Source organism: Molothrus aeneus, chromosome 2 (genome assembly GCF_037042795.1).
Source record: "Molothrus aeneus isolate 106 chromosome 2, BPBGC_Maene_1.0, whole genome shotgun sequence".
Classification (NCBI taxonomy): domain Eukaryota; kingdom Metazoa; phylum Chordata; class Aves; order Passeriformes; family Icteridae; genus Molothrus; species Molothrus aeneus.
In genome coordinates, this window is record NC_089647.1 from 97,272,614 (window position 1) to 97,293,305 (window position 20,692).

The 20,692-nt window shown below is 38.1% G+C and overlaps 1 protein-coding gene across 2 annotated transcripts in view; it reads right to left on the reverse strand.

Moving 5' to 3' along the window:
• Positions 1-20,692, reverse strand: part of MID1 (midline 1) — a 169,444-nt gene that overhangs the window by 15,802 nt on the left and 132,950 nt on the right. For both annotated transcript variants that reach the window (XM_066545352.1, XM_066545351.1), the window contains exons 4-6: positions 14,717-14,824; positions 11,477-11,625; positions 7,995-8,122 (exon numbers count right to left, since the gene is read on the reverse strand). In XM_066545352.1, the coding sequence (XP_066401449.1) occupies positions 7,995-8,122; positions 11,477-11,625; positions 14,717-14,824 (385 nt within the window). The remainder of the gene's footprint in view (positions 1-7,994; positions 8,123-11,476; positions 11,626-14,716; positions 14,825-20,692) is intronic.

The window sequence follows — 20,692 nt, forward strand, 5'->3', positions numbered from 1 at the left end:
CAATTAACTGTTAGGAAGGAATTCTTAATAACAGCATAAATACCTAGGAACTCCAGATTTTGAAAATATTTTGTATTAAAGTAGCTTTAGTTCCAGATGCCATAGAACAAGTGATGTATCTGTGTCACATTAGATGGATACAATGGCAAGTTACTTTTTCTAAGATGGTTCTGATCATTTCACCAAATTTATCAAAATTTCATTGAAGCATATCAAGAGGGAGGGTCAACACTCTTCACTGTTGATTTGAAAGCAGTGTTTGCCCAGCCTATCTTACCAGAGATTGCCATAAGTGGTATTGTTGTGGTCCATCCTTCCTGGACTTGCTCTAGGCTGCACTATGATCTGTCATTCATTAGCAACAGGTATTTTAAATATACAATTTTGGGGAAGCTGCCAACACTCATACTTTCATGCCCAATTTTCTCCTCTCTCAATTTTTATTGATCTCCTAGCTATCCTTTCTAATGTAGATACATATAATTTCTGCTGGTTATAAAATTCATATTTTGCAGCATTAAAAAAAGAGTTCTTATCATAACATAATGACCATATGAATATTACAAGGAAATAGTCACCCAGGAGCCCTCTGTCTCTCTCTTTTTATAATCAACAGGCAAAATCTTTGTGTAGCAAGATATACAATCTTTTTCCCATAATTAGCACATGAGATTGTTCTAAAGACCTATTTAAAGTGAAACTTGAAGCAAATTACTGGGGTCTAATTTTCCTGTTTGCAATCTTTAAAAAGCCAAACACTTTGATAAATACTTAAATAACAAAGAAATGAGTCTCTCTTCCTGAGGGATGTTCCTGCATTCTTGTCTCAGTGGGAGCTTCATTCCAAATCATCTTCCCTACAAGCCACATCATGAAAAGAAGAATCACAAATCCTTTTGCTTTAATAGTGTTTCTTCCAGCTGTCACAGAGTGAAGAAGGAGGGCACTCAAGCTGAAACAACCAAATTATGTCTGAATTAAAGGAAAAGGAAGGCAACTATGAATGTTTGTGGTTTGGTTTTGAGGTTTTTTTCTGTCAGCTCTTTAGCCTCCAATAGCCACAAATAATAGCCTCAAAAAAAGTCCCTCTGAAGGGATTCCACCTTTACTTTTGCAAGATCCTGTTTTTATGAAGCATCTATTTTTTTCCATCAAGAATTTTTATAGATCATGTCTCTGGCTTACTGATGTATGTTCCCAAGGATTAGAGTGCGGACAGGTTCCCAAGCAGCCTCTTTTAACCAAGGGGCTTAAGGAAAAGTTCAAATGTGTTCCATGATATGACCATGATTTGTGATGCTCCAAATATTGAATCACAGAAGCCTACCAATGCTTTTTTATTTTAACTTGTCAGAAAAACCCTTGGGACGGAAGGGTATTAATGAAAAGAAATACAAATAAACTCAAGTAAGAACAGCTATCTGTGAGAAAAATATAATCAAAATGTGGGGGAAAAAAGGTCCCCAGTTTTTTGAAAAGATTAATGGTAATCAGCTATATTCCAAAAATGTAGAACAATCACTGGAGGTTTTTTTTTTTTTCATTCCTAGCTGGGGCTTCATTTCAATATTTTGCCTGTCCTTCAAAGGCCAAACAAAAACTGGAACAAGTGTTAATAACAAACATACAAGTAGATCAATTTTTATTTGTCTGATGGTGTTCAATTAAAGTTTTCTTCTGTCATCTCCTGCACCTAACAGCAAAACATTTTACTTGAGAAATGTACTTGTTATTATTTCAACACAGAAAATAAATATTAATTTATGGAAAACAAAAATTACTGAAGGTTTCATTAATTGCAAACTGCATTTCAGTAACACCTAAGCATCTTCAGCTTCTTTGAAAATGGCATCCTAAGTTTGCTCTTTGTGTGCACACCTGGCCTTATAGCTGCAAATCTACAGCCCTTCATGTAATGAAAATGTCTGAAAGAAATTTTACCTAAGAAAGACATGATTTCCCTGACTCTTGTGATTAACCCACACTCACCTGAGACTATATTGCATGAATTCAGCTCTTGGGCAACATTCATTTCATCAACCACTCAGAATAAAACAAATACACCTGCTTCTCCTACAGAAGGGCAGACAATTCTACATTCAGATGCTTTGTTATGACAAAATAATGTAGCTGTCTGACTGCCAAATTCATCATTCCACAGCACGTACTCCTTTAGAGAGTGTAAATTTGTAATGCAATTAAAGAGATTGACCTCAGCCAGTTAGCTTCATTCAGTAAAGCATTCGGTAGTGTGTGATTTGGTGAATTATTGAATTCACCAGTACTGTTACAGAGCTCTGTGCCATGGGAATCCTCCTCAAAGACTCCAATGACCTCAAGGCTGCACCAGCAGGTTCCCCTCCCTGGCTCGGGTGTGCTTCACCATTGCTCCAGAGGGGAAGCCCAGCATGCTTCCAGCACAGCAGTGGAAGACACAATCCACTTCTCCACAGAGGATCAGAGCACATATCTGGGAGTGGAAACTGCTTCAGACACTCAGACTTTCATTCACCAATTTTGTGAATCAACACTCTCTCACAAGACAGAAAAATCATTGCTGAAGGCTGTTTTGCTTCATTTTAGCTCAGAACTGAGTAAACACACTTAAAAAGTCAGTAACCACACCTAAAATGCCTGAAAGGCATTAATATTAGAAATGCAGTTCCTTAAATTTGCTCTCAGGAGTAACTGATCTCACCAGCATAACTACTCCCTTTCAACCCTTTTAGTTTAAGGCACCTTCATTTCCATATCATCTGCATGGCTTTTGCTCTGATGGCTCACAAGGTCTGCACGCCTGAGGGACACTTTAGGGACACTGCCACTTCTCCCTGGTGATTTTCAGCATTAATGCATTGCCTCCTGGGTGTCTATTGAGATACTATTTAAATCCTCTCAGCACAAGGTCACAGAGATTGACTAAAACAACCTCAAATTAATTTTGTTTGCTCAGTTTCTCTCTCCCTGCTGTCATGCAAGTGACTGACTTTGTAAAGATTCCTTATGGATTTTGATACTGAGTATCAAGAGCTAAAAGAAGACCTAAGCAATCTGCTTGAGTTAATTGTGCTAGAAATATCCATATTGCTGGTATGACTGTGAGGGAGTTGCAGAGCTGCTCTGAACCTCTCTTTTAGATATTCATTACTGATTCCATCTTGTATCATGACACTGGGCTGAATCAACATGGAGGAATTGGAAAGCACAGTTCCATCAGATGTGGATACAAATTTTAAGTATTATTAACTTGTCATGTGTGAGTTGGTCATACACACAAACCATCCTGACCCAGTCTTTGGGCAGACCAGGACTGCTCAAAGCCAACAGAATGAGAAGAGATTGCACGAGCCTTGTCTGGAACTGGTCTTTGATCTTTCTGTGCTGAAAAGGTTAAGCAGTAAGACATGTTGTCAAGAGTTTCCAGAACAAAGTTGTTTCAGTGTGAAAAAATTGCTGGCATATGCTAGGCAATACATATTTCTTTGTGCAGTCATAGGTGAAGTGATGGATGAAAAAAACTTATCATTGTTTCAGATAGGATTTCTGAAGTAGGGCAAATTGCAAGGTCAAAGAATGGATGCTCCTGCAATTGATTTCAAAGTATTAGGACATAAACCAAGCATTTTTGATTCACAATCGACAAAAAAAGTCCTTCTGACAGTAATATTGTGCAGAGAGTTTGCAAGTCATGCGTATTGCCTGGGTCCAGCTAGATACATGTCCAGAGAAAGATGTTTTCCAGATGAAGAGCTTGAGGAACTGTTAAGATAAGAATGCTTTCAAAAGACATCAAGGCTATATATAGAGAGAATAAAACAGGCAGATGAAGATTAAAAGTATTGTTTTAATATACCAAGCTTGATATCTCAATGTCTGGCTGGCAACTTTCAAAAAGATATCAGAGATTTTATTTGGATAGCAGAAGCTTTGGGCAGACATCTACGTAAATGATAAGCACAAACTAGTTAAATTTATTTCTTCAGTAAAGAAATAGCCTAGGAAGAAAGAAAGAAAGATAAGGTTGGGGATATGGAGATTGAAGAAGGTCTGACAAATATTATACTGGGAAGAACCAAAGGAGAAAAAAATCTCCAGGAGACAGCCAAGGTCAATTGTTTCAAAAGCAACTGACAGCAGAGATAATGAAGCTGAAATTTAGGTTTTGATATTTTGTTCAGAAGCAGTACAGATGACAGTCATAAGGTAGGCTTCTTCACTTAATTCACAGCATAGATCTATGGCTACGATGTACAAATGGTCTTTGTTTTACTTAACTGTGAAATGTGATAAAAGTAAAGCCTAATTCACTCTGTCACAAAGTATTCAGTTTATGATCTATGAAAATTCCATGCACCAATCTGAAAGGAGTAATATAAAGCTTTCTCTGGAGTTTCTGGACAACAGTAGAGACTAATCAAATGCATTTTACTCTTGGGATCATATATATATATATATGATCCCAAGAGTAAAATATATATATATATATATGTATACCTATAGCTCATGTATACTTATTTACATATATTTACATAAATGTATTTAACTGTCTGCATAGGTTGCATTTTATGCTCAGATCATTTGGACATGTGCTTTGCATTTTGCCACTGCAGCCCATATGCTATTTATTAATGTGAAGAAAGGCCAGTTAGAACTGTTTTTCACTGGGCATCAAGGATAAAAATAGCTTGTTAGGGAAAAAAACATGCTAAAATGCTTGATACGTATGCAAGTTTCCTTAGACTGCATTATGAGCAATTTTTTAAGACCGTGGATTAGTTAGGAAAAAGGCAGAGAAGGACCTATGTAAATGACACAGTCATCATGATGGATCACAGAAAATATCTTTGTAGCAATGCAACCCTTCATTTTGGTACAGATGTAACCTTCGTTTTCTGCAGTGCACAGCAATTAAGTTGATAATATTGACATATGATGTACAAAGGGGAGAAGACCTGAGGGATGCAGGAACAGACTGCTAGACAGAATTAACCTCATATAACTTCACAGATCTAAACCACAGCTATCTGCATTTCAATAAGTACATCTATCCTCTGTTTGGAGACAAATGGGAGAAGTAGACAATTCTAGAATGGAGTCAAGTGCCTCAATATATGTTCTCAAATGGTTATTTCTCTTTGATCATAAAGGAAGATGAGACTTATTATTTTAGAGGTCGATTGCTAGATTAGGGTGAATGAGTCAGTTTTTTGTTTTAATCCTTCTTTTCCTTGGATTTTTATAAATTTAGGGTGAAGGCTGAATATGATGGCAAAATTCCTGCAGATTTAGAGAGAGACAGACAACATAACATTTCACTGGTACAGTATAAGAAGCTGAAATTGATCTTGTCACATTATTATTGTGTTTTATTTACTTGAATATATGTTAGACACTGATTGTATTCATCTGTCACACAGGGACAAAGAAATTTCTTTCAGATGAAATTTCTCTTTTAGATATGGCAAGAATCCCACAGCTGCATCAGGCAAGACTGATGCTGCCCTGTGCATGCACCCAATCTTGTGCTTCCCAGTATTAATCTATTCACTATTTATAGAATCACAGAATCAGAGAATACTTTGGATTGGGAGGAACCTTCAAAGGTCATCTGCCTCAATCTCCAGAGAATGAACAGGGACAGGTTGCTCAGAGTTCTGTCCAACTTGACCTTGAATGTTTCCAGGTATGGGACCTATACAGCCTCTCTGGCAACCTGCTCCAATGTCTCATAACGTTAATTTTAAAGATTTTTTCCTTATTTGTAATCTGAATTTACCTTCATTTGGTTTAGATCTATTACCCAATGTCCTTTCTCAACAGACACTACTAAAATGTTTTAAGTGCTGAAAGACCACAATGAGGTCTCCTTGGATCCCTCTCATCTGCAGGCTGAACAACCCTAACTTTCTCAGCTTTTCCTCTGAAGAAAAGCCAGAAGCCAGTCCTCTGCTTGGAGTCCTCTGCTTGGAAAAGAGAGTGGCTGGCAATGAGGAGGCTGCACCCTCACATTCTCCTGAACTAACACAAGTATATCCTCTGAAAACTGGGACAAGTGAATGGACCCAGGAAGTGTTTTCCAATGCTTTTCTAACAGTGCTTTGTGCCTTTCATTGCAAATTCTTGCTGCTAACAGCAGATGCTTAAAGACGCTGCAAAATAAAAACCTACCACATCTCTTCTGTTTTCAATTGAGCTGGAATGAATTGTTCTAATTCTGGCATTGAAATCAAAACACCCTAAATTACAGTAATTTGTTTCTCTTTGTGAGTCATTGTACACTCTGAGACTACACATTACTCAGGCTTTCAGTAAGGGTCTAATCCTGTGGGCTTCCTCAGGCCAAAGACCTCAGTTAGGCGAGGTGGGGCTCTGCAGTGTGGAGATCCCACCCCACAGCCTGACTCAGAGCACACCACACACTCTCTAGCTCCAGACACAGCCAGATCCTCCAGTTCTGTGATGGGGGAAATTCACACAGTCACCAACACGAGAAAACATCTTTCACTGCTGAGACTGTGATGTTGATTGCTTGAGCAGCTTCTGATTGCTCATGGGAACTCTGCCAGGCAGCAATCTGCTGCAGCAAGGAGGCAGCCCCAAGGGAGAGGGTAACACCTGGAGCATCCATCTCCTGGGAAATAGGGCTTGGACCCTGCTCTCCCCCTGGCTTGCTCCAGGCTGAGCTCCAGCTGTTCTTTCACTGCACTCTGCTGCAATGGCTTTTAATAATTTCTTAAACCTACTTCCTCACACTCTGGTGGTGAAGAATGCAAGGAGAGGAGGTGGGAAATGCATTCCAGTTGTTTGAAGCACCCAGTGCTTCCTGGGGTGTTCTGGGGCTGTTGGAGATAATATATTCAGGATTAAGAGGGAGAGTGTATTTGGTTTATGCAGCAATGTTTTGGAAGTGGCTGGGCTGCGAGGGTTATCTCTGTCAGAAAAGATCAGAAGCTGACTCAGTATCAGACACAGATAGCTCTAAGATCCACCTGCCACTGCCCAAAGCTGAGCCCATCACTAGTGCTGATAGTGCCTCTGTGATGGCACTTTAAAGAAAGGGGAAGAAAGGCTGTGCAGCAGTGGGGGCAGAGAGAGTGAGAAAATGTGATAGAAACAGCCCTGCAGATGTCAAGATTGGTGAAGAAGGAGGGAGAAGAGGTGCCCCAGGTGCTGGAGCAGAAATTCCCCTGCAGCCTGTGGTGAAGGCTGTGGTGATGCAGGCTGTTTCCCTGTAGCCCACAGAAGACTGCAGTGAAGGAGATGTCCACCAGCAGCCCTGGAGGACCCACACTGGAGCAGGCTGATATGACCTGGAGGAAGCTGCAGCCTGCAGAGGGGGAGTACCACATGGGATGAAGGTTTCCTAGAGGAATTGTGACCCACGGAGGACTCACACTGCAGCAGTCCACTCCTGAAGGACTCATCTGGCAGAAAGGACCCACTCTGGAGCAGTTGTTGGAGAATGGCAACCTGTTGGAAGGGCCCATGTAGGGGAAGTTCATGAAGAGCAGCATTCTGTGGGAGAAAGCCCATGCCAGAGTAGGGGAAGGGCATCAGGAGAAGGAGTGGCAGAGATGATGTGTAATGAACTGACCACAACCTCCATTCCTCATCCCCATGCACCACTCGGTGGGAGCAGGTAGCAGAGCTGGGAGTGAAGCTGAGACCAAGAAGAATGGAGTGGGGAAAAGTTTTTTGTTAGATTTATTTTTATTTCTCAGTGTCCTACTTTTACAATTAATTTGCAATAAATTACATTTATCTTCCCAAGCTGAGTCTGTTTTGCCTGTAGCAGTAATTCTTGAGTGATCTCCTTGTCTTTATCTCAACCCTTGAGCTTTCATCTTATTTTCTCCCCTTACTGAGGAGTTGGAGTGAGCACCTGGCAACCAGCCAAAGTTACAACCACAAGGAGAACTGAAGAAAATCCTATCATTACTATTTTATGAGGAATATATAATAGTAGCAGCTCAAGAAAAAAAAAAAAAAAGTACCTGTAAGGTAATCAAGGCATTCCAACAATTTCTTCTCCCTGGTAAAATCAAGTGCGAAAGTATCAAAAGTATCATTGAGATTAATTTCAGGAATTAGAACCTGGGAGGATGCAGTTGCCATGGAAACCCTGTAATAAAAAAAATTGTCTTTTAGCACTCAAAACACAACGACTTTTATATCAAGGTGGACTTGATGAATATGGTTGTTACAGCTTCTCAAAAAACTTGATAAAAGCTGATATATGTATTTTAATTATATGGTTTAAGTTAGGAACTGCCACTTTTATTTTTGACAGCAAGATCTCCAATTTTTTTTTTACTGAACTTCGGCCTATCACGCAGTATCAGATAAGATTTTAACAAAATATTGGCCAAATAACAATATCCCTTGAATTCTTTTTTTAATCACCCATGGAACCAAAGAAGAAAGAGGTCTGTAATTAGCTGTGTTTAAGCAACCCTGACAGATGCTGCATCTCTCCCAGCCCTTTTTCTCCCAAGCAGTTTCTTGCTCCAGGCACGCCTTGGCACTGCTGTCCCAAGGGCTAGGCACAGTCCCCACAGCTCCTCAGCTGCTCACCACAGCACACTGCTGCTAACTTCAAAAGGCACAGGAGGGAGAGAAAACAAATAGATGTCAGCATGGTTTATTTTCCCTACAAAGCATGTATGCATACTTATATTTCCTCCAAAATGGAAAAGTTTCCTCACCGACCTCATTTCAGGAGCTACATTTACATTTTCTCTGTCCAGATGTACTAATATAAAGAGATGAACTTTCACAAGAAAAATGCATTTTCCAGTCCATACAGCCTGGTTTCACCAAATGCATATTTCTGGAGAGCTGGATATTGGATGTGTTTACAGAAAGTTTGACTGGTTTAAGGAGAGAGATCACTAAACCTTATGCTATACAACAGAAATTAGGCAAATGTTTCAGTTTGGAGATAAACAGACAACTATGCATGCAATCTATGTCTGCTATCTGTTATGACATTTATGTCTGTTATATCATTTTTGACATGTCTGATCAAAATATTTGATTGCTTCAATTTAAAATTTTCCCATGTTATTCTTCTTCTGTAGACTGGACTGAAATTACTTCAGGACAAATGTTTACTAAGGACTATTTTTTCATATATTTTTTGTGTAGTATTTTAGGAAAATACAATAAGGAAAGTCAAAACCAGAGCTGTACATCTCATTGTCTTCAGCATAGTTTTCAAAAGCTGAGCTGAGGAGGTTTCCTGGTCAATATTCTTGTTATACAGTTTTCAGCATTGTTTCTGCTGCAGCTGTGAATGTAGAACTCAGTTTAAAGTAGATCCTAGGACACATTTTTAAATTTTATTTTATATCAGCAGGTTTTTTTGGACTGTTTTAGGGGATATGCAAAAGGTGCTCTGTATTTACATGTGTTACAGTCAGTTTTCGGCGAGATCAACAATTCAAAATTTCAGACACCATGCTGAACCATATTAGGTTCAGAGGACTGAATTTCATCCTGTAATTCTGCCTACTGTTGACACTGTAAACACTGACACTATAGTTGATTGGAAAGGGTTTTTCTAGGATAAATGTATTTCATCCACTGCAAATAATGCACAACTTAATCATCAGAGTGAATGTAATGACTCTGCTTGTACAGTTACCTGTTGTGCTTACAACAGAAAATATTTTACTGCAATTACTTTGAAATGTGTCGATGAAGAAATGCAATGAGCATGATTTCAGGAGACTTCTTTAGCTGCTGGAGCTCAGAGCCCTGGTGAGACTGTTACATGAGCAGTCTAAAAGCAAACAAAATGTTGCTCACCACAGGAGAACTAAGAGAGTTACTTGTGAGGAATAATTTATAATTCTATTTAGCCTCTTTTTCCATTAGTAATTTGTCTGCAAACACTTGGTATGTTTTTTACCCTTGGTTTTATTCACTGCTTGGAATGATTCTCTGATTTTCAGGGTGTTCACAGCCATTTCATTACAGACAACAATCTGTAATAGCCAAGAATTGTTTGATTGGGCACGTATGTCAGCTTGTTTCATTTCTGCTCTCCCAGTGTCTCTCCTGTGAAAGTACAAAGTATTGTATTTAAGATGCAACTCTTCATGCTTACAAGTTCAAAATGGAGCTTCTCTGAATATTCTTTGGTAGTCAGTTAGAAAGCCCTGTGTCTCCACAAGTTTCTGCCCTACTGCTTCTGCTGAACACTGAAAAAAAGGGCAGACCCTCACCTTCAGCTTTTGATACTTGTAGTTTTGCTACTGACTTCAACTGGGATGCCAAAATGTTGCTTGGTGACAGAATATAGTCTGAGAAACAGCATATAACCCACTGCCTTGCCTGGCCTTGTCTTTTTCAACTGATGTTCAATTCTTTGAATCTGTAATAGGCAACCCAGTATTGCTGGCTTATTTATAAATTGGTAATTAGCTTTGATGAAGACTGATGCAGCACACCAGAGTAAGGGAAAGACTTAAAAAAATGTGTAATAGTAGCAGGGAATTTCTTGTTTTGAATTTGGGGAAATTGGCTGGAAAATGTGAAGATATAATGTGAACCCACAAATAAAAAAATAACTATTAAAAAAAACTATTAAAAATTTTTAAAAGAGCATACTTTTGATGTCTTTCTTTGTTGTCCATATTCTCTTTCTTTAAACTTTTAAAATTAAAAAAAAATTCTGATTGCTAAACAGCTGATATTCCAGCAGAATATTTTTCATCAGAAAATCCTGCTGAAACTCAATGGGTATGTTTTAGCATTCACAGCATTGCACTGAAAACCAGAGCAAATTTTCTGATAGCATGGTCCTTGTCTTTGGGATCCTTGATACATCTGGCATGCTGAGGGGAGCCAGGATCTTGAAATGAGTAGAAATTCCCTGCACCCAGGAGCCCAGCACAACAGCTGATGTAACATCCAAACCTCCTGGACTGTTGAATCTCCATCTCTTCAAGATGCATGGTGCAGGTTCACAAAGTTACAAATTTCATTATCTTGTAGCTTTCCATTTTATTAAAAAAATGAATCCCTTAAGATCATTCCCAGTTTCTTCTAATGAATGCACTGACTGTCTAATTTTTTCTCAATCTCGGAATTTTTCATGAATTTCAGCCATAAACCCATTTTCAGTAGGAATTTCAGCCATAAACCCATTTTTTAAGTGTGTTTAACATCAGACATCTGCTTGGCAACCATTCTAACTCTTTCACTTGTGCATGCTGTTCTTGTTGTAACTCTTAATTTGTACCCTTTTTTGACTGCTCCTCTTCTCAAAGGGATGTTTAGATTTAGGACTACAGTAAGGTTCTTCCCAATCTGGTATAGCACAAAGTAGCATTTTGGGGGAATATGTCAACGACCCCGCTGCCTTTGACCGCATGTCTGATGTGATGTGACAGGACAATACAGCAACTATGGCAACACATCTGCCTTAAAGTGAGGTTTTTCTTTTTGCTGAGAGGAACATCTCCCTTACCTTTCAGTGATATTTTTGGCAGTTTGCAGGAAGCGAGCGTGGTCGTTCTCCTTCAGTGACTGCTCCGCCTGAGAGATGAGGGACGTGGAGCGCTCAATGCACTGTTTGCAGTTTGCAATCTGCTGAGCCAGTTTTCTCAGCCTCACCACCTTGAGTGGAAACACAGGAAAGCAGTCATGTCTCTGAGGTCACAAATCATGGCTGGGTTTGCAATTCAGAGGTAAAGCTGGGCAAAGGAGGAGTTAAGATGAATGGCTTTGGTGACAAGCTTTGCGGTGAACTCCATCTAGCCATGTAACATTTTAATAAGGGACAGGCACAGCCTTTCTGCCTGAATATTTTCCACATGGAAAACAACAGGGGAGAGCCAAAACAAGCACAGCTGGCCTATTTTCCAGCAGAAGGAACATCATTTCCTGGTAATTTCTGCTTACATGATAACTAAGGTCTATTTAGATAACCATTTCCCAGAAATTATGAGATCTGTGTTAAAGGCTACTTATAGATTAACTAGATTTTTTCTATTAATTGAGTTTCATAAAAAGAAGAAAACTGAAAATAAAAGTTAACAGAAAAAGACTTTTCAATTCTGTTAACAATACATACCTGAACTCATTATGTGCTTTAAGTAAAAGAGGGTGTTTTCTTGTTGGTTATTTTTAACTGGACAAAAGCACAGTAGTGCTGGAGAGCTGATTATTATTATTATTGCAAACATATGTGCTGGAGATAAACACAGTAGATGTGACTGTAATCATTAGCAAAAAGGTTAGGGAAGGGTACAGTCCTCCGTTTAAAGACAATGTTGGCTAACAAAACTTTCAGGAACTACAATAGTTCCTGAAAGGTCTGGGAGTCCTTCCCTTTGTTATCACATCAGGATCATAGTTTGAACAGGAGTAAGAAAAAGGAAGGAAATTAAATAACTCTGGAGTTTAGAAAGGCACATTAAGACCCAGTTACATGCAAAATGAGGGAACTAACAACCAAGTAGGCTGGCAGAAATGTCCAAATTTATAATCAAGATAACATTCCCAATCTCAGGAATTAGAGCACAGGCTATAAAGTTGCTCATTTGAGTTTTGGATATATTTGCATCCTAAGCAGTGATGAGGGTATCTTAGTGCAGTTATCTGACAACAGAAACAAGTAGGAAAATAAACATTTTCCAAAAACTTTTGCAAAAAGATACTGGCCAAATGATTTGTGTCATGTGATATTTGCATGTTTTTAAAGATAGAGAAGAAAATGCAGGGAACACGCAGATTTTGGTAATGCTAAGGATTTGATCAGCTTCTAGGATGAACTAATGCCACAATGTTTCCTGTAACTGTGCATTTGCAGAGATTACAATTCAGTCTACACCAGCCTAACCAGGAAAAGGTTCACTGCAGTGTTAAGAAGTTCATCTCTTTATTTACTAATTAATTAACAAGCAAACAGTGAACAGAAGTAAATTTTAACTTATGAGTTTTCTGCAGTAGAAGGCAAGTCATGACTTGTGATGTCTATATATGAACTATATTTTTCACTTGATTGATTCTTTCTTTTATCCTCAAGAAGAGAAAGATGATAAATTGAAAAAGGAAGAGTCTCATCTCATTCAGTCCCCACCCACTACTGCAATGGTAGGAATGACATCTGCCCTAGGATTATCTTACCTAGTTGATATTTGCTTCTTTCCTGTTGCATGTTCTGTGGGATTTTATAGGGTTTGGGTGGTAGGTGAGAGTAAGTGTGGAGCTGCACAGGGTGTTCAGACTTGTGTGTAACTGAAGCTGCAGCCTTGCAGGCACAGCTAGGCTTAGTATGTGTTTCCAGCTCTGTAGACACACCTGCAGTCCTACAGAGAAATTTGTCATGCTCTCCCTTCCAGAAAGACTCTTAGCCATAGGTCCTCTTAAAGGAAGATACACTGGGCAGAACTTCCTGTGGCTTTTCACATGGGTCTCTTGAGACCTTGAAATCTCTCAATATATATCACATTTGAGTCAAAGCATTCCAGAACTTGATTGGACCCCCACTGATTCCAGAACTTGATTGGACCTCCAGCTCAACAAAATAGAACAAAGAATGGGGACAGATTCTGATAACAGCTCTATTTAAATAAATTTGGAGTCAATTGTGTTACAAATCTTCCATGCTAATAGAAATTAGAATAATTTTTGCAAGCAACAGAGTTTTTAAAAGCAATGTGTATATTGCACAAATCCAGATGAATTGTAGGTTTTCTACTTCATTTGTAGCACACCTGGTCTCTCTGCATAGAGAAAAGGAGTTGAAACAAAAATGAAGGCCATTTATTTCATTTGAAGGGAATTATATTTTGTTAACAGCATGAGGAAATTCAGGTTTTTTCACACAGTGTACAGGACTTGTGGTTTCAAACGTGTTTAAGTTAGCCCTTGCCTACAGACTTTTCATTTCAAGTTAATTGGAATATCTTGACATCCACATGAACCATGTAACCTGCTCTTGACTTTATTCCTTTCCTGAGCTTTTCCCACACAAGAAGAATGAATATCTGACTTAGTTAGTTTAGGAGTTAAACAGTAAACACCTTGTACCTAGAAAATAAAAACATTAATTCAACTCTAATGCATTTCTGAGTTAACAGTTAGCTAGCAAAATACATTGAAAGTTGAGTATCAGAGATTTTTCCTGCTCAATGTGTTTGCTACTAATAATCATGGAACTTTGGGAATTAGAAATGCACACCTAATTTAATTTTTTTCATACTTTTGAATATCTTTTTTTGTAAATAAGACTTCATATCCTCATGAATGACAATGACTGGAACAGAATATTAATGTGATAGTATTTGAATAAAATTTAAAGTACCTAGAAAAAAAAAAGAAGATAATTGTGAGACATGATTCTATATGCTGTGACATTTTGTGAAAGTTAACACTTTGGGGGAAATACTGTCAGGCACATAACAGAGTGAAGGAAACATTAAGTGGACATAATATGTCATTTACCAATTATGACAAAATTTCTGGTTTTATCCTTAAAATCCATAATCACCTGTAGTAAGAGAAATACCAAATAAAGAGTTGAGGTCTAGAGGTCTAGAGTCTTCAAGGATTTCATTCTTCTTTACCTGAAATTATCAGTCACTAGCCAAGAACTACATAAGGACTTTTACAAATTTCTACCAATAATATCTGCAGTCAAAAAAGCTGCAATCAAATGAAACAGCATTGACCTACTTGTGATCTAAAGAAGAAAAGCTTTTACCTTTCCTTCTTTGATTTTGGTTCCAATTATTTGCCGTCTTTGCTGGATTATTTCAATGAGTTGGTCACATTCTTCCATCAGCTTGGTTTCTTGGCGGGATGCATTTACCTATGAAGCAAAACCTTATGATTAGCAAAACTTTTTTTTTGACATTTCCTTTTCCAAAATTTCAAATTTAAAAACTGCATTTTCTAAAATGTTGGGTTTGGCATTTTTTTTCTCCTTTCTGTGTATAATGTGTGTTATTTTCTGTCTCCTCTTTTGGATTTTGCAAAGTACTGAATTGACTACTGCATGAGTACTGCAATGTATTGTTTGCAGGAGGCAGGACTTGCAAATAAATAATCAGGTGTTTCTAACTCAAGTGAGGCAAGTCTGGTTTGGTGAGTATTGAGTGGTGTCAGCTCTAACACACACCAGTGAGAAGTGGGATCTCTTCAGGAGGTGTTTCACACATCATGGTTTGCAGCCATACGAAGCACTGCAGTGAATACCAGCGTGTTCAAGGGCACAAATACTGGATCAAAGAGTCCATCTGGTGCAGCATCCCCTCTCACTGCTGCTGCTGCCAGCATCTCATAATAAAGAATGTCAGGAGGAAAGAAGTCCCAACACATATGATGACTCCCATTAGTGCTTTCTCATCCTCCAACAATTTGTAGCTCGGTCTTCTTGAACCAGACGTAATTTATACATCATTACTAATATTCAGAAGAATTAAATACCTTGGATTTATTTTATGTCTCCTTCAAATCCTGGAAACCTTTAAAATCTGCATCATTCTACAGAAATGAGCACCACAGCTTAACTCACATTGAAGTAAACAACTGGGTCCTTTTAGGAGGATTTGAAATTATCTCCTTCCAGCTGCATTTAATGATCCAAAGTCCTTTCACTGGAAATGGCAGTGAACTACTGATACCATATATATCCACATATTGGTTCCTTAGAGATTCAAGATATCAAAGATCCACGTGACAATACCAAGACATGTGTTGACTGTCTTAATTATTCCTACTTTACCTCAGCAACAAACCAGATAGAAAATAATGTGCTCATGTAGTTTTCTAGAGTATAAATATATGAGAAAATGAAAATTTTTTAGTGCACAAACCCTCACAAATATTAGCTTTCTGTAGAAAGTGCTGACTTTTATTAAAAAAAAGAGAAAAAAAAGAAGAAAACTTGTAATAGGAAAGTTTGGGTTCTCAGATGAATATGTTCTGTTTCTGAAGGAGACTGATTTTTTCAGTGCAAAGTCAACATTCCATGTACAATCAGAAGAAAGTACTTTCCTTCCAGAAGTTGCATGTCTAGCTTACATATATGTGTAAAGACTCAGAAAAAAAGGTTAAAAGTTCTAATCATGTCTAGAATAAAAAAAAAAAAAGAACTTATTTCAGAGTTATGTTTCCATTTGCACTTTGCTAAAAAAGGGTAAGGAGGTAAAGCAGCTTTCAGCCCTGGCTAGCTGCCTCCACAGCCATGTCACCTTTCCCACTGGGATAATGAGTCAGGGGTGAGCAACAACAGGGATTACTTTCAGGTGACAAGTAACTGTATTTCACCCTTGATTGTTCCTTCAGTCTGATCAGCCCCATGATTCTGCATCAGTATTCTTTTCTTTCCTTCCAACAGTGTTTAAACATGCATTTACTTGTAAGCACATACAGAGCTCATTAAGCTTAAGCGAATGCTTATATATCTAAATTTGGACCAGAACCAATTTTACAAATAACCTTCTTATGTGAAATACACAGTATCCTCCAGGCAAAGAGAGGAATTGTTTATAAAGACCTGTTTCATCAAGGTTTTGGATTATCTTTCTGAAATCTTCATAAAGTTAAAGTTTGTTTACACATTTTAGAGGCTTAATTATTAATTAAGACATCAAGATTATAAAGAGAGAATACATTTGTTTTTTGGAAGGGGTCAGATGTGATTGCAAGTGCTGGTGAAGGTGTAGAACGCATTCCTATTATGCTGGTTTAGGTGCCCATGGTTCTCCTTACATTTGCTGTTTGCTCTGCCTGGCTCCTCACCACAGTACATGAGGAGAGAGAGCACGAAATAGCCCACCCAAAACTCCTAGCAGTGCCACTGTCTCTCCACTGATAACCTAGAAAAGTCAGTCAATCTGCACTGTCCCTCCTATTCCCTTTGTTCCTGTTGTCCCAGTACCTCAGCTGCATCACACATCTTGCTTTGGCATGAAACTCTGCAGAGCTGCTTTCAACAAGCTGTACCATGCACTGGTTTCCCAGTCCTGACTTCAGGCTCACTACTGGACTGAAATTCCACTGAAGATCAGGGAAGCCTACACAAGCTCAGCCCGGGGCAGGGATCACATCCACTGCATGTGGGCACAGCTCCTGTGTCAATACCAAGGTCGGTCCATGCCACAGCCAACTTCAGCACTTAATTACAGGAACATTTCTGGCACTTCATTATGGTAACACTTGATGGGATTTTTGAGTAGCTTCCACTCAAAGTGTTACTTCTAGCACCACTTACATCACCAATTTGCTTTGTCAAGAAGATCTAATTAATTTTTGGGATAACTGTCATGAAACATAAAGTTACAGGAAGGTTAAATCAACATTCTTTCATTTAATACTCTGGTTGATTTGAATAATAATGTATTAATTGGATCTTAACCTAAAAAGCTCTAGACGAAGAAAAGCAAAATGCTTGGAAAAAAATCTCTGGATTTCTTAATGCCCTGAGTGCAGGCTTCTCTTTTTCTTTGAAATCTGAAAAGTATATACTTTTTTTAAACACCATTTGAAGACATTCCCAACTTTATAACTTGGACAAGCTTGTTAAAAATGAAAATAATACTCTAAAATTATATGATACGTCTGAGCTTTGTATGAAAAAAATCCCTCAGCATTTAATCCAGGGGCTTTTCTTAAGCTGAAATACTCCTTAATCATATTTTCAGCCCCCAAAGCCTCTGATTCAATAATAACTTTATAATTGAGCGCATGCCTAATTTTAAGTGCACTACATTAGCTGTGGCCCAAAGGGACTATTTGTGAGGTTACCATTAAATATTATTTACTTGTGTGTTCTTGAGGAGTCACGTGTCAGACCAAAGAGCTACAGGCATGGACCAGGGCTCCACTGTACAGGTGCTGCAAAAATAACAGAATGAGGCTTTTCCTTCTGCTTGAGCCCTTTGACAAACAGCGACCTTGACAATAACTTCCAGCTGGGCTGGCCAAGGAATGTGAGTTCTGTCTGGTGAAAATATTTGAGGTTTTACATTCTACATTTTTTCCACATTAAAAACAAGCCCTCTTTCCAAGGAGTTTGTTAAAAGAGACTGATAGCTGCCTTATAAAGTCTGGTGATGGTGTCACACACTTTGTGAAAGTCTCCAAATCATAGAGAGAGCTGACTTCAGTCTGGGCTCCCTTCAGCCAAGACAAAGGCTGATTCTTTAATCTGAAGTATCTGTTGTCTGAGAGTTTATGCTAGACTTGGTGACACCTTTCTATGGAAAATGTCACTATTAATACAATTAGTTTTGGCATCAACCGGTTCCTTAAACATCCATGTCCAGAAATACTTTGAACCTAAAATTTTCTGGTTTATTGGTATCATTTTTATAAATTTCTTTACCATGCCAGTTAAAATTGACTAGGAGGCCTTATGATTTAGCAAGAACTATGACCTCTACAAAGGAGAAGGACAAATTCTAGTTCTCCTGATTTTGTGGGGAATTTATTCCTATTTCTGTAACATACACAGACCTCAAATAGTTTACTAAAAAACCCAACTACCTTACAAATTCCAGGTTTCTTTCCAGGTTTTCCAGACATATGGATAGGGACTGTGGCCCTTTGCCTCAGGAAGTAGGTGTAGTTAAAAAAAGAAGAGAAATGGGGGTTCCTCAGATGTCTGTCAGGGAACTGGAAACAACAAGACCTCTTAGCCCAAAGGGGAGAGCAGGCCAGCTGTTCCCAGCTCCACAAGCTGAGAACTGATTTGGAAAGTGTTCTGCTCTCTGTGGAGGCTTCCTAGGCTTTCATCTTCAGAGACCTGAGTTAAATTGCAGCTTAGCTCATAAGAAAATGAATGTGGTGGTTTCAAAACTCCCCAGCAGATGTTTGGGAAATCACAAAACTACAGAATGGCTAGAGATTTGAGGTTACAGTGGAGCTTCTATGGTTAATTTAAAGGCAAACAGAATCAGAGGGCTGGATTCATACCCATGAAAACTTCCTCAACTAATATAAAGAACCAAAGGATTTTTTTAGTGGCTCAGAAGAATTTTCCTTGCAATAGCAAAACTCTTCTTCTGAGATTCCTGATAGGTGAGGCAATTCTCCCCACAAGTGAAACTCTTCATGTGTCTTTTTGGCAAACAATCTCTAAATGACAAGCAAAATAAGACATCTTAAATAAGAGGGGGTCTGCTTTTTAAGCCTATGCTCACTGTGATAAATTCATCAAAACCAGAGCAATTTTTATTTCCTAGTCACCAGTTGATTATGCAAAATGGAAGAAAGTAGGTTGTAGGAAGAGTCTGATCTTTGGAAATTGAGGTATGAATTTGATTTTCAGCTTCATGATTTAAAAATGGTTTCGATTTCTTAAAAAAATAAATTCTTTGCAGCTGTGGCCATAAAGGTACAGAATAGGTATGAATTTTTCTTTATGTGTTTGAGTTGATAGTTATAGAATAACTATATACTGTGGCTATAAGAATGACTATATACTCATAACAATTACTGTATACTCAAAAGAAGACAAAAACATCAGAAAAGTAAATTGAATGATTCCACTCAAAACCTGTTGCGTCATTGACACATACTTCACTTTAGATTTGAGCCTGAATTTCTTCTTGCATCAAACCCAGAAACTGAGATTAAAAAAACCTAACATTTGTACATATGGTGGCCGATACCTACTTGCTCTAGGAAAACCTTCTTCATTGCCATGGTGATGTAGAACACATTCTCTTGGATTAGTGTCCCTACATTAATTTAAGGATTATACTCTTCTAAAGAGAGAGGCCTGTTTATTTTACTCCATGTTGTAAAGTGAATAACTTTTCTTCATAGAGCCAGGATACATTGAAGCATTATTTTAACATCATCCATATGTAATTTATTTATTTAATGGAAAAGGATAATCATTAATGAACATTCATGAAAAAATGTCTTCCCTTTCTTTTTATGGCCATGAGAGTCATGGATTAAAACTTCCTTTACTTCATGTTTGATGTTATGGGTTGTTCAATTTAGTCTTCTACGGAGCAGAAGCAGAACTCTTGGAAAATAACTTTTTCAGGTTTTCCCTAGTCTAAGTGTAAATCTGATTTTATCTGTGATGACAAACCATGCCTTTAGAAATATGTGATATTAATCAGCTTGCCATGTGAGTATAAATTTTTTAGTTTGAAATGGTGCAAAAAAAAAAAGGTCATCTTCCATTTCAAGTGTGCCAGAGGCTTTGTTTTTGTTTGCATTCCACATCTATCTCTAACCAGGAGACCTGTGTTTGTGTTTAGAGGCAGTCTCAGAGCAGGTTAAACAAAGGTCAGTGCAAAAATATTCCATCTTATTCTGGCTACGTAGGAATTCTGTGAACGAAGGATCTATTAGGCCAGGAGAGCTAAACCACTTTGGGTCCAGCAGATAAGACTATCTGCCCCAATCCTGACTAAAAGTAAACCCTTCTTGGAATATTGAAGTACTCATTTTACTTATTAAAACATTGTTTTGAAGTTTTTTGTCCCACTGTACTTTGAAGCACATTGGTGAGAAACTAACCAGCAAGACACCTAGAAGTCCTCTAGTGACATTTACAATCTCATCCTAAAACAGAAAAACCTCAGAATTTCATGGGGAAAAAAATAATTATAAGAATCTCATTATTTTCACTCTTGTTTTTTTACACTTTATGTTAGACCTTTCTTTAAACCTAAATAATGAAAATACTTTTTAATTGAACAATATTTAATTA